The sequence below is a fragment of the Salmo salar genome, unplaced genomic scaffold (genome assembly GCF_905237065.1).
Source record: "Salmo salar unplaced genomic scaffold, Ssal_v3.1, whole genome shotgun sequence".
NCBI classification, from domain to species: Eukaryota; Metazoa; Chordata; class Actinopteri; order Salmoniformes; family Salmonidae; genus Salmo; species Salmo salar.
The window spans coordinates 95,532-110,647 of NW_025550439.1; the positions used below are offsets into that span (position 1 = coordinate 95,532).

The 15,116-nt window shown below is 45.7% G+C and overlaps 2 protein-coding genes across 5 annotated transcripts in view; one reads left to right on the top strand and one right to left on the bottom strand.

Annotated features, from left to right (window-relative positions):
- Positions 1–2,868, bottom strand: part of LOC106569751 (ubiquitin carboxyl-terminal hydrolase 33) — a 56,716-nt gene extending 53,848 nt beyond the window's left edge. The window contains exon 1 of one of the 2 annotated variants that reach the window (XM_014141332.2): positions 2,687–2,868. The gene's annotated coding sequence lies outside the window, so the exon portion shown is untranslated. The remainder of the gene's footprint in view (positions 1–2,686) is intronic. The other variant, XM_014141333.2, reaches the window with a different exon arrangement.
- A 4,766-nt stretch (positions 2,869–7,634) lies between these two features.
- The window catches only part of miga1 (mitoguardin 1), a 37,460-nt gene continuing 29,978 nt past the window's right edge, over positions 7,635–15,116 (top strand). For 2 of the 3 annotated variants that reach the window (XM_045713783.1, XM_045713785.1), the window contains exons 1-2: positions 7,635–7,774; positions 14,351–14,524. In XM_045713783.1, the coding sequence (XP_045569739.1) occupies positions 14,420–14,524 (105 nt within the window). In that variant the 5' untranslated portion in view covers positions 7,635–7,774; positions 14,351–14,419. Of the gene's footprint in view, positions 7,795–14,350; positions 14,525–15,116 lie in introns of all 3 variants that reach the window. The other variant, XM_045713784.1, reaches the window with a different exon arrangement.

The following is a 15,116-nucleotide window of genomic DNA, read 5'->3' on the forward strand; positions in this document are numbered from 1 at the left end:
AATGTAACGCTCGCTTCGAGGCAAGCAACACTGAAGCATGCACAAGAGCACCAGCTGTTCTGGATGACTGCGTGATAACGTTCTTGGCAGCCGACGTGAACAAACCCTTCAACAGGTCAACATTCACAAAGCCGCTGGGCCAGACAGATTACTAGGACTTGTACTCAGAGCATGCGCGGACCCACTGTCAAGCGTCTTCACTGACATTTTCAACCTCTCCCTGACCGAGTCCGTAATACCCACATGTTTCAAATCAGACCACCATAGTCCCTGTGCCCAAGAAGCGAAGGTAACCAGCCTAAATGATTACCGCCCCGTGGCACTCACGTCAGTAGCCATGAAGTGCTTTGAAAGGCTGGTCATGGCTCACATCAACAACATTATCCCAGAAACCCTAGACTCACTCCAATTTGCATACCGCCCAAACAGATCCACAGATGACGCAATCTCAATCGCACTCCACACTGCCCTTTCCCACCTGGACACCTATGTGAGAATGCTGTTCATTGACTACAGCTCAGCGTTCAACACCATCGTGCACACAAAGCTCATCACTAAGCTAAGGACCCTGGGACTAAAACACCGCAGTCTGCAACTGGATCCTGGACTTCCTGACGGGCGGCCCCCAGGTGGTAAGGATAGGTAACAACACATCCGCCACACTGATCCTTAACACGGGGGCCCCTCAGGGGTGTGTACTTACTCCCCTCCTGTATTCCCTGTTCACCCACGACTGCGTGGCCAAACACGACTCCAACACCATCATTAAGTTTGCTAACGACACAACAGTGGTAGGCCTGATCACCGACAACGATGAGATGGCCTATAGGTAGGTCAGAGACCTGGCAGTGTGGTGCCAGGACAACAACCGCTCCCTCAATGTGAGCAAGACAAAGGAGATGATCATGGACGACAGGAAGGACCCCATTAACATCGACGGGGCTGTAGTGAAGCGGATCGAGAGTTTCAAGTTCTTTGGTGTCCACATCACCAACAAACTATCATGGTCCAAACATACCAAGACAGTCATGAAGAGGGCACGACAAAACCTTTTCCCCCTCAGGAGACCGAAAAGATTTGGCATGGGACCTCAGATCCTCAAAAGGTTCTACAGCTGCACCATCGAGAGCATCCTGACCGGTTGCATCACCGCCTGGTATGGCAACAGCTCGGCATCTGACAGTAAGGCGCTACAGAGGGTAGTGCGTACAGCCCAGTACATCACTGGGGCCAAGCTTCCTGACATCCAGGACCTATATACCAGGCAGTATCAGAGGAAAGCCCATAAAATTGTCAGAGACTCCAGTCACCCAAGTTAGAGTGTTTTCTCTGCTACTGCACGGCAAGCGGTACCGGAGCACCAAGTCTAGGACCAAAAGGCTCCTCAACAGCTTCTACCCCCAAGCCATTAGACTGCTGAACAATTCATAAAATGGCCACCGGACAATTTACATTGACACAGCCTCGTTATCGTTATTCTTTTTATGTTACTTTTAATTTTAGTCTAGTTGGTAAATATTTTCTTCTTGAACTGCACTGTTGGTTAAAGGCTTGTAAGTAAGCATTTCACGGTGAAGTCTACACTTGTACTCAGCGCATGTGGCAAATAAAGTTTGATTTGATCTGCAGAGTAGAATGGGAGAAACTGCCCAAATACAGGTGTGCCACGCTGGTAGCGTCATACCCAATAAGACTCAAGGCTGTAATCGCTGCTAAAGGTGCTTCAACAAAGTGCTGAGTAACGGGTCTGAATACTTATGTAAATGTGATATTTCCATATTTTAAATTTTCTTTAATACATTTGCAACAATTGCTAAAAATCAATTTTTGTTGTCATTATGGGGTATTGCGTGTAGATTGAGAAAAAAAACGAATCCATTTTAGAATAAGGCTAATGTAACAATGTGGAAAAAGTCAAGGGGTCTGAATACTTTCCGAATGCAGTGTATGTATGTATGTATGTATGTATGTATGTATGTATGTATGTATGTATGTCCTTGAAACAACCACAACCAATCCGATCCTTAGAGAAGAGGTTTTTCACCCAAAACCTCATCAATTCATGAGATAATCTCCAATATTACTCGATTTTCACAATTTACTTTAAAATACATAAATTCATCCGAATGATCAAGTATAGCCAAATGTTGGGAGGGGCATTTGTTCTATACAGAGCACTGGACCTCAAGCTGATTCGTACTAGAATGTTGTTGTTTTTTTACATCCCTTTCGCTTCTAACCCCTTGCATTTCTCAGACCAGTTAATTATCAACCAGCATGTCAAAACAGATGCTAGCAACTGGATGTAATGTATTTAGTTAGCTACTGGCTATTGGCACACATTACCTGCAGTTCAGTCGGTGCGCCAGATCACTGACAGAGGCTAAGCTAAGCTAACGGTCAAAGGCAGTTGGCCCGGGGCGCTAACTAGCCAACATGCTAACCAGTCGATGTGAAATATGTTGAAGGTTCAATTCAATTCAATCCCGATGTGAATCAAGCAGAGTTATCTGAATTTTTTAACACGATTCATGCTAGCTAACAATACATGTCTTGCATGGGAACAAAATAGATTGACAACTGGATGATGCTAACATTTAGCTAGTTAAGCTAGCAAACGTCAACTGCTGCTCGCTTCTCGTTTCTGCAGCAACACACCGAACAAAAATAACCTTTTGGCTCTTACCTGCACGTTTGGAAATTACAGTTTGGAAGAAAGGCTCCGGTTATCTTTGAACGCTAACACACCGGTTCAAGATCTCTCCTTGACATTACTTCAAACGGTAAACCGACGAAATGTAACAGTTTAAAGAGAAACCGTTCATTCGTAATGCACAACTTCCAGGTTGTTGATCTGCCTTCTTCTTCTTCTACGGAGTTTAACGGCGGTTGGCACCCAATATGTTGCATTACCGCCCCCAACTGGACTATGATATAAATCCATTATACTTTGTGATACAAAATAAAATTAAAATAAATAAATAATAACAATAATTTTTGACCCCATCTGCACCATGCCAACGGCCTGGGAGGACGGGTCACCGCCATTCAATACACCCTGTAACTCTTCTGAAGTCAAATCTCAGATGCCCAAATACTTATATTTACGTAATTTAGCAGACGCTCTTATCCAGAGCGACTTACAGTAGTGAATGCATACATTTCTTTTCATGCATTTTTTTTTTTTTTGTACTGGCCCCCCGTGGGAATCAAACCCACAACCCTGACATTGCACACACCATGCTCTACCAACTGAGCCACAGGGAAGGCTACTTCTCTGCAGATGCCACCACAACATCACTTTTCTCTGATTTATGTTCCATTTCTGCGTTACAGTTGATAACCATTGCTAAGACGACAACCTTACTGAAGCATATATCACTCGTAGGCCTATCCCTCTGTGTTGGCACATATCTACTACTCACAGGGATCCTCTCTCAGGAACTCTCACCCTTGATCAATCCTCCTCTACTTTCTTCACTGCCTCAGCATACGACACCTTCTGCACTACTCTGACTCTAGCCACCTCAACCTGCCTCTTGCACCAGACACTCCCGATCCCCAGCAACATGGGCACTTCTACAGTAGACACACACAACTTTATCCACAGAAACTATACAATCCTCTATCCCATGCCCTCCTGCACTCTTCCCACATCTTGGAATCTCCCTCCTACAAACTGCTGCAACAGGACCATAAACGTGGCACCTAAAACACAGCAGTGGATTCGGCACAAAAGCTCTAACAGGATACCTGCTATATCCTAACATGACCTTGTTGGTAAAGACTGACTCAAAACTCAAAAGGACTGACAGTGACTCCTCTTTTTCACCACACTCACCCCCGGGGTCTGCCTCGCACCAAAATGGCGAGCGTCACAAACACCAGGAATCTTCAACTTCAATTGCTCCACCTCCACACTTAACGTTACCCCAGAAATCACTACTTTCAATGGTTCCCTGTTCCTAAGAGCAAAGCAAGAAACAGATCTTGACTCAAGTTGCGTGACACAGTGTGCCCACTCGCCCTGGTTAGAAGAAACACAAACAAATATCAGAAGTCCACTACAAGTTACCTTCACTGATTCAACTGCACCTAACTCCTTTCCCACCCACCCTGAAACCACACACGGATCCGCCAAATGACAAGGAGTGGATCTGCCTTCTGACGCCTAGGCCATCTTGTGGTTGTGTGGGAATGGGTGTTGCTGCGCCACCTAACGACTAAGAATAAGATAACAAAATTCAGATTCTGCACAATGGCCAGTCCAAACGCTGACCAGTAAACAAATTGAAATAGATTTTGACTTGGATTTTTATATAGTCTATAACCACTTGTCCATCTATAGTTTTTATGCGAGTATCATACCATGTAACAAAAAAATTATGACAGCTGTGATGGAAACAGGAAGATCGGGTAAAATGTTATAAATGCTGACAGATCATTTGTTTGTTCAACATGGTGGGATCTATTTTGTGCCATGTCGGTAAAATAATGACGTGAGAAATAGCGGTGGAAACGCCTTCATGTGCAAATATTGATATAATAACCATCATATCAAAGTAAACTTGGAGTCACACGATGATATGTTGTGAGATCCTACCACTACGTCTTGGGGAATCATGCTGTTTATTAGGCTACAGATTAAATAAATGACGATGAACTTCACAGGGTGAGGAAAATGCATGGTGACCTTCATTCTCTTTTCCAGTAAATAGCAAGGGTCTTTATGAAGGTAAAATAGTGACTGAAGTGTACAAGTGGCATGGTGATCGATGCTTGACTGCCAGCTGTTAATCTCATAATGTAGACTAGCCTACCCATTCCGTATCTGCCAGCTGTTGGCTAGAGTGGAAACCACATATCCTGAGGCTGCATTTATTGTAGCCGGGGATTTTAACAAGGCTAATCTGAAAACAAGACTCCCTAAATTATATCAGCATATCGATTGTGCAACCAGGGCTGGTAAAACCCTGGATCATTGTTATTCTAACTTCCGCGACACATATAAGCCCCTCCCCCGCCCTCCTTTCGGAAAAGCTGACCACGACTCCATTTTGTTGCTCCCAACCTATAGACAGAAACTAAAACAGGAAGCACCCGCGCTCAGGTCTGTTCAACGCTGGTCCGACCAATCTGATTCCACGCTTCAAGATTGCTTCGATCACGTGGACTGGGATATGTTCCGCATTGCGTCGAACAACAACATTGACGAATACGCTGATTCGGTGAGCGAGTTTATTAGCAAGTGCATCGGCGATGTCGTACCCACAGCAACTATTAAAACATTCCCAAACCAGAAACCGTGGATTGATAGCAGCATTCGCGCGAAACTGAAAGCGCGAACTACTGCTTTTAATCAGGGCAAGTTGACGGGAAACATGACCGAATACAAACAGTGTAGCTATTCCCTCCGCAAGGCAAGCAAACAAGCTAAGCGTCAGTATAGAGACAAAGTAGAGTCGCAATTCAACGGCTCAGACACAAGAGGTATGTGGCAGGGTCTACAGTCAATCACGGATTACAAAAAGAAAACCAGCCCCATCGCGGACCAGGATGTCTTGCTCCCAGACAAACTAAACAACTTCTTTGCTCTCTTTGAGGACAATACAGTGCCACCGACACGGCCCGCTACCCAAACCTGCGGACTCTCCTTCACCGTGGCCAACGTGAGTAAAGCATTTAAACATGTCAACCCTCACAAGGCTGCCAGCCCAGACGTCATCCATAGCCGCGTCCTCAGAGTATGCGCAGACCAGCTGGCTGGTGTGTTTACGGACATATTCAATCAATCCTTATCCCAGTCTGCTGTTCCCACATGCTTCAAGAGGGCCACCATTGTTCCAGTTCCCAAGAAAGCTAAGGTAACTGAACTAAATGACTATCGCCCCGTAGTACTCAATTCTGTCATCATGAAGTGCTTTGAGAGACTAGTCAAGGACCATATCACCTCCACCCTACCTGACACCCTAGACCCACTCCAATTTTCTTACCGCCCTAATAGGTCCACAGACGACGCAATCGCAACCACACTGCCCTAACCCATCTGGACCCTGGGTCTTGACCCCGCCCTGTGCAACTGGGTATTGGACTTCCTGATGGGACACCCCCAGGTGGTGAGGGTAGGTAACAACATCTCCACCCCGCTGATCCTCAACACTGGGGCCACACAAGGGTGCGTTCTCAGCCCTCTCCTGTACTCCCTGTTCACCCATGCATGCCTCGAACTCAATCATCAAGTTTGCAGATGACACTACAGTGGTAGGCTTGATTACCAACAACGACGAGACGGCCTACAGGGAGGAGGTGAGGGCCCTCAGAGTGTGGTGTCAGGAAAATAACCTCACACTCAACATCAACAAAACAAAGGAGATGATCGTGGACTTCAGGAAACAGCAGAGGGAGCACCCCCCATCCACATCGATGGGACAGTAGTGGAGAGGGTAGTAAGTTTTAAGTTCCTCGGCGTACACATCACGGACAAACTGAATTGGTCCACCCACACAGACAGCGTGGTGAAGAAGGTGCAACAGCGCCTCTTCAACCTCAGGAGTCTGAAGAAATTTGGCTTGTCACCAAAAGCATTCACAAACTTTTACAGATGCACAATCGAAAGCATCCTGTCGGGCTGTATCACCGCCTGGTACGGCAACTGCTCCGCCCACAACCGTAAGGCTCTCCAGAGGGTGGTGAGGTCTGCCCAACGCATCACCGGCGGCAAACTACCTGCCCTCCAGGACACCTACACCACCTGATGTCACAGGAAGGCCATAAAGATCATCAAGGACATCAACCACCCGAGCCACGGCCTGTTCACCCCGCTACCATCCAGAAGGCGAGGTCAGTACAGGTACATCAAAGCTGGGACCGAGATACTGAAAAACAGCTTCTATCTCAAGGCCATCAGACTGCTAAACAGCCATCACTAACATTGAGTGGCTGCTGCCAACATACTGACTCAACTCCAGCCACTTTAATAATGTAAAAATTTGATGAAAAATGTATCACTAGCCACTTTAAACACTGCCACTTTATAAAATGTTTACATACCCTACATTACTCATCTCATATGTATATACTGTACTCTATACCATCTACTGCATCTTGCCATCCTGATGTAATGTATCACTAGCCACTTTAACAATGCCACTTCATATAATGTTTACATAGCCTACATTACCCATCTCATATGTATATACTGTACTCTATACCATCTACTGTATCTTGCCTATGCCGTTCGGCCATCGCTCATCCATATATTTTTATGTACATATTCTTATTCCTTTACACTTGTGTGTATAAGGTAGTTGTTGTGAAATTGTTAGGTTAGATTACTTGTTCGATATTACTGCACTGTCGGAAATAGAAGCGCAAGCATTTCGCTACACTCGCATTAACATCTGCTAACCATGTGTATGTGACAAATAAAATATGATTTGATTTGAGCCGGGTTTGCCCCCCCCCCCAGCAGACACCAGTCCCTCCATGGAATACGTTTGACAATCCTACTATAAATAGATTGAAGACGTCGAAATAGTTTGACTGTGTAGGAACATGTCCAAGCTTTGCGCTAGGCTTTTATTTTGAAAGCAACCCCCCGTCCCCGTCCCCCCCGCAGTAGCGACACCGGAAAACCCACCTCGGGAATCATGACGTTGCTCCTGCAGGTTTTTATAGACGTTTTCCTCACTGCACAGACTGCTGGCACGTGTAAGACGCAGCTTTGGCAGCGATAGGAGGCCGGTGTTGGGTAAATCACACTGAAGCCTTGAAGGTACACTTGACTCTATACATGTAAGGCTTTAACTGACAATGTGTTGTACGTTAGTTTGCAGTTTATGCAGATTTGCATTAGCTAAAGTCAGCTAGCTGGTTATTTAGTTAGCTTATTGAGCTAGCATGTAGCAATGCATGGTATGTGCGACTGCGTTTCTGTCTGGTGGGTGCTGTTCCCAGACCTCTCCTCCGGGACCGCTAACCGGGCCATGTATTTGGTGGGTGCTGTTCCCAGACCTCTCCTCCGGGACCGCTAGCCGGTCCATGTATTTGGTGGGTGCTGTTCCCAGACCTATCCTCCGGGACCGCTAGCCGGTCCATGTATTTGGTGGGTGCTGTTCCCAGACCTCTCCTCCGGGACCGCTAGCCGGTCCATGTATTTGGTGGGTGCTGTTCCCAGACCTCTCCTCCGGGACCGCTAGCCGGTCCATGTATTTGGTCTCGGCTATTCCAGAGCTAGCACACCTGGTTTAACTTGTATTTGTCACATGCGTTGAATACAACAGGTGTAGACCTTACCGTGATATGCTTACTTACAAGCCCTTAACCAACAATGCAGTTTTAATTAGAGTTGAGAAAATATTTACTAAATGTAAAAATAAATACAAAAACACAATAAAATGACAATGACGCTATATACAAGGGGTACCGAGTCAGTGTGCGGGGGTACAGGCTAGTAGAGGTATTTTGTACATGTAGGTAGGGGTGAAGTGACTATGCATAGATAATTAACAGCAAGTAGCAGCAGTGTACAAAACAATGGTTGGGGGGGTGCTTCTCAATGCAAATGGTCCTGGTGGCCATTTTGATGAATTATTTTTACATTTTTTTTTACATTTTAGTCATTTAGCAGACGCTCTTATCCAGAGCGACTTACAGTAGTGAATGCATACATTTCATACATTATTTTTTTTTTTAAATTTTACATACTGGTCCCCCGTGGGAATCGAACCCACAACCCTGGCGTTGCAAACACCATGCTCTACCAACTGAGCCACAAGGGAGCCAGTAGTGTTATGGCTTGAGGGTAGAAGATGTTAAGGAGCCTTTTTGACCTTGACTTGTTTCTCTGGTACCGTTTGCCTTAGCGGTAGCAGAGAGAACAGTCTGACTTGGGGGACTGGAGTCTTTGACAATTTTGTCAGGAAGCTTGTCCCCAGTGACGTACTGGGCTGTACTCTCTACCCTCTGTAGCGCCTTAGTCGGTTGCCGAGCAGTCGCCATACCAGGCGGTGATGCAACCGGTCAGGATGCTCTCAATGGTGCAGCTGTAGAACTTTGATGATCTGGGGACTCGTGCCAAATCTTTTTAGCCTCCTGAGAGGGAAAAAAGCATTGTCGTGCTGTCTTCATGACTTTATTGGTGTGTTTGGAACTTAATACTCTCGACCTGCTCCACTACAGCCCTGTCGATGTGAATGGGGACGTGTTCAGCCCTCCTTTTCCTGAAGTCCACAATCATCTCCTTTTGTCTTGATCACGTTGAGGGAGAGGTTGTTGTCCTGGCACCACACTGCCAGGTCTCTGACCTCCTCCCTATAGGCTGTCTCATTGTCGTCGGTGATCAGGCGACAATACTGTTGCGTCTGCAAACTAGATGGTGTGGGTGTGGGTGAACGGGGAGTACAGGAGGGGACTGAGCATGCAACTCTGAGGTGGCCCCTGTGTTGAGGCTCAGCATGGCAGATGTGTTGATGCCTACCCTTACAACCTGGGGATGGCCCGTCAGGAAGTCCAGGATCCATTTGCAGAGGGAGGTGTTTAGTTCCAGGGTCCTTAGCTTAGTGATGAGCTTCGTGGGCGCTATGGTGTTGAACGCTGAGCTGTAGTCAATGAAATGCATTCTCACATACAGTGCCTTTGGAAAATATTCAGACCCCTTGACTTTTTCCACATTTTATGTTACAGATTAATTTTAAAATGGACTAAATACTGTTTCCCCTCAATCTACAAACAATAACCCATAATGACGAAATGAAAACAGGTTTTTAGAAATGTATGCAAATTAACCTCATACGTCACCAATCCCGTCAGCGTGACTGAGTTTGACAATAGCCAGTGAAAAATCAGAGCGCCAAATTCAAAACCACAAATCTAATAATTTCAATTTCTCAAACATAGGACTATTTTACACCATTTTATAGATACACTTCTCCTGAATCTAACCACGTTGTCCGATTTCAAAAAGGCTTTACAGCGAAAGCAAAACATTAGATTATGTTAGATGAGTACATAGACACAAATAACCACACAGCCATTTTCCAAGCAACTAGATGCATCACATATTGCCAAAACACAGCTAAATGAAGCACTAACCTTTGACGATCTTCATCAGGTGACACTCCTAGGACATCATGTTACACAATACATGCATTTTTTGTTCGATAAAGTTCATATTTATATCCAAAAACAGCATTTTACATTGGCGCGTGACGTTCAGAAAATATACTGCTCAAAAAAATAAAGGGAACACTTAAACAACACAATGTAACTCCAAGTCAATCACACTTCTGTGAAATCAAACTGTCCACTTAGGAAGCAACACTGATTGACAATAAATTTCACATGCTGTTGTGCAAATGGAATAGACAACAGGTGGAAATTATTGGCAATTAGCAAGACACCCCCAATAAAGGAGTGGTTCTGCAGGTGGTCACCACAGACCACTTCTCAGTTCCTATGCTTCCTGGCTGATGTTTTGGTCACTTTTGAATGATGGCGGTGCTTTCACTCTAGTGGTAGCATGAGACGGAGTCTACAACCCACACAAGTGGCTCAGGTAGTGCAGCTCATCCAGGATGGCACATCAATGCGAGCTGTGGCAAGAAGGTTTGCTGTGTCTGTCAGCGTAGTGTCCAGAGCATGGAGGCGCTACCAGGAGACAGGCCAGTACATCAGGAGATGTGGAGGAGGCCGTAGGAGGGCAACAACCCAGCAGCAGGACCGCTACCTCCGCCTTTGTGCAAGGAGGAGCAGGAGGAGCACTGCCAGAGCCCTGCAAAATGACCTCCAGCAGGCCACAAATATGCATGTGTCTGCTCAAACGGTCAGAAATAGACTCCATGAGGGTGGTATGAGGGCCCGACGTCCACAGGTGGGGGTTGTGCTTACAGCCCAACACCGTGCAGGACGTTTGGCATTTGCCAGAGAACACCAAGATTGGCAACTTCGCCACTGGCGCCCTGTGCTCTTCACAGATGAAAGCAGGTTCACACTGAGCACGTGACAGACGTGACAGAGTCTGGAGAGGCTGTGGAGAACGTTCTGCTGCCTGCAACATCCTCCAGCATGACCGGTTTGGCGGTGGGTCAGTCATGGTGTGGGGTGGCATTTCTTTGGGGGGCCGCACAGCCCTCCATGTGCTCGCCAGAGGTAGCCTGACTGCCATTAGGTACCGAGATGAGATCCTCAGACCCCTTGTGAGATCATATGCTGGTGCGGTTGGCCCTGGGTTCCTCCTAATGCAAGACAATGCTAGACCTCATGTGGCTGGAGTGTGTCAGCAGTTCCTGCAAGAGGAAGGCATTGATCCTATGGACCGCCCGTTCCCCAGACCTGAATCCAATTGAGCACATCTGGGACATCATGTCTCGCTCCATCCACCAACGCCACGTTGCACCACAGACTGTCCAGGAGTTGGCGGATGCTTTAGTCCAGGTCTGGGAGGAGATCCCTCAGGAGACCATCCGCCACCTCATCAGGAGCATGCCCAGGCGTTGTAGGGAGGTCATACAGGCACGTGGAGGCCACACACACTGCTAGCCTCATTTTGACTTGTTTTAAGGACATTACATCAAAGTTGGATCAGCCTGTAGTGTGGTTTTCCACTTTAATTTTGAGTGTGACTCCAAATCCAGACCTCCATGGGTTGATAAATTGGATTTCCATTGATTATTTTTGTGATTTTGTTGTCAGCACATTCAACTATGTAAAGAAAAAAGTATTTAATAAGATTATTTCTTTCATTCAGATCTAGGATGTGTTGTTTAAGTGTTCCCTTTATTTTTTTGAGCAGTGTATTTTGCCTCCAATACTGCCGGTGACTCAGCACAACAATTTACAAAAATACTTATCATAAACGTTGATAAAATATTAAACTGTTATTCAAAGAATTATAGATGAACATCTCCTTTATGCAACCGCTGTGACAGATTTCAAAAAAGCTTCACGGGGAAATAATCTGAGTACTGCGCTCAGAAAAATACACTAGGCAATACAGATACACCATTTTGGAGTCATCTAAAATCATAAATAGCTTCAGAAATATTCACTTACCTTTGATCTTCATCAGAAGGCACTTCCAGGAATCCCAGGTCCACAATAAATGTTGTTTTGTTCGATGAAGTCCATAATTTATGTCCAAATAGCTCCTTGTTGTTAGCGCGTTCAGTTAGCTACTCCAAATGTAGGAAGAGGGCGGAAAATGTGACGACAAAAAGTTTAAAAAAAGTTATATTTATGTTCGTTCAGAAGTTGTAAAGCATCAATCTTTAGGGCCTTAATTTTATTTATTTTTATTTCACCTTTATTTAACCAGGTAGGCAAGTTGAGAACAAGTTCTCATTTACAATTGCGACTTGGCCAAGATAAAGCAAAGCAGTTCGACAACATACAACAACAGAGTTACACTGGGAGTAAAACAAATATACAGTCAATAATACAGTAGAAAAATAAGTCTATATAGAATGTGAGCAAATGAGGTGAGATAAGGGAGGTAAAGGCAAAAAAAAAAGTCCATGGTGGCAAAGTATATAACGTGAAAGTTCAGTAATATTCCAACCGGACGATTCCAGTGTCTTGAAAAACGTTATGGACCACAGCTACCTCTCACCGTGCGCCAATGAACTGATGTCCTTCCCTGGGTTACCAACTTCCCCACCTCCTTGTTCGCTCTCTGTTCATCATAGACGCCTCAAACAACTTTCTAAAGACTGTTGACATCTAGTGGAAGCGTTAGGAAGTGCAAAATGAATACTTAGTCACTGTGTGTTCGATAGGCAATGACTTGGAAATATTCCACCCATCAGATTTCCACTTCCTGGTAGGATTTTTCTCAGGTTTTTGCCTGCCATATGAGTTCTGTTATACTCACAGGCATCATTCAAACAGTTTTAGAAACTTCAGTGTTTTCTATCCAAATCTACTAATAATATGCATATCCTAGCTTCTGAGTTTGAGTAGGAGGCAGTTTAATATGGGCATGTATTTCATCCGAAAGTGACAATACTGCCCCCTATGCGATTGGTGTCGTAAGAGGTTCAAACCTTATTTACGTAAGTATTCACACCCTTTGCTATGAAACTAGAAATTGAGCTCAGGTACATCCTGTTTCCATTGATCATCCTTGATACTATTTGGACTGCAGCCCGTGGTGATGTTTATTCCTGGGTCAGCCTGTATCATGTCTGGACTCTCATGTTCCTGGGTCAGCCTGTATCATGTCTGGACTTTCATATTCCTGGGCCAGCCTGTATCATGTCTGTGTACTCAGCAGCACGTGAGGGGAACACGCAACAGCCAATTAGCCATGGCTGCGTCACAAATGCCACCCTATTCCCTGTTTAGTGCACTACTTTTGACAAGGGCCCATATCTCTGGTCTAAAGTAGTGCACTATATAAAAAAAAAACTAAAAAAAAAAACCTAACTAGGCAAGTCAGTTAAGAACAAATTCTTATTTACAATGACGGTCTACCCCGGCCAAACCTGGACGACGCTGGGCCAATTGTGCGCCGCCCTGTGGGACTCCCTATCACGGCCTGATGTGATGCGGCCTGGATTCGAACCAGGGAATACAGTGACCTCTTGCACTAAGGCGCAAGAGGCGAAGGGAATAGGGTGCCATGGGTCCTGGTCTAAAGTAGTGCACTAGGGAATAGGGTGCCATGGGTCCTGGTCTAAAGTAGTGCACTAGGGAATAGGGTGCCTTGGGCACTGGTCTAAAGTAGTGCACTATATAGGGAATAGGTTGCCATTTCTGATTGAGGGGTTGGGTTAAATTCGGAAGACACTTTTCAGTTGAATACATTCAGTTGTACAACTGACTAGGTATCCCCACTTTTCCCTTTCAGACAGGAGAATGTGATGTTTTGATTGATAGGAGGGGCAGGATAATAATGGCAGCAAATTATCCCTGGATACCTAACATGTTGACACTAAATTGTTTCCACTCTAGCCTTTTTTTCCCCTAGTGGTTATGTTCATTGTCAACATTACCAGGGAGGAGAGTTGAACCATAATGGCTGGGTGACCTAAAAGTCAAGTATGTTTTTTTACTTTAACTAGTTAAGAACAAATTCTTATTTTACAATGACTGCCAAACCCGGACGATGCCGGGGCAATTGTGCGCTGCCCTAGGGGACTCTCGATCACGGCCGGTTGTGATACAGCCCGGGATCGAACCGGGTCTGTAGTAACACCTCTAGCACTGCATTGCAGTGCCTTAGACTGCCGTGCCACTCGGGAGGCCATTTTGTTAATGAATTACTGTATTCAGAAAGAGTTGTTCTTGCCTGAATCTCCAAAGATTTATTACCTCAGAGACAACCTTAAGTCTTATGTCCTCTTCTCCACAGCTTAAGAAGAAGGAAGAGGATAGGACAGTGTTCCCTGCAGCAGGGTGATGGACAGTTAAGACCGCTACGATGACAGATGACGCCCTCACTGGCCCCTCCACCAAGCTGTCCTTCCATCTGGCAGCCATCAGCGTGGTCAACCTGCCCCATACGCTCTATAACTCCCTCTCACAGGTAAAGGCTCTCCCTCTCTCACAGGTAAAGGCTCTCCCTCTCTCACAGGTAAAGGCTCTCCCTCTCTCACAGGTAAAGGCTCTCCCTCTCTCACAGGTAAAGGCTCTCCCTCTCTCACTGGTAAAGGCTCTCCCTCTCTCACTGGTAAAGGCTCTCCCTCTCTCACTGGTAAAGGCTCTCCCTCTCTCACTGGTAAAGGCTCTCCCTCTCTCACTGGTAAAGGCTCTCCCTCTCTCACTGGTAAAGGCTCTACTGTTGATATGAACTACCAACTCAGTGGCCTGGTGTGTTTAGTGTCTGCCCTGAATCTGTTAGTTAAATCCCCTGTCGAGGGTTGTGTATTGGATCCCCGGTCGAGTAATACTAAAGACTCAAAAAATGGGACCCGATGCCTCTCTGCTTGGCAATCTGCATTAAGGATATGGATTGGGGAAGGCCGTGTGTTATACAAAGCGTTCTGTCCAGGGGGTGCATTTGAACTTCAAGTTGCCTCACTACAGAAACAGTCTCCTGCCCATCTCCTATGTGCCATTCTGGCTCGGGACATGGCTACTTATTGCCAATCTGGTCAAGGTGTTATGTGGCTGGGTGT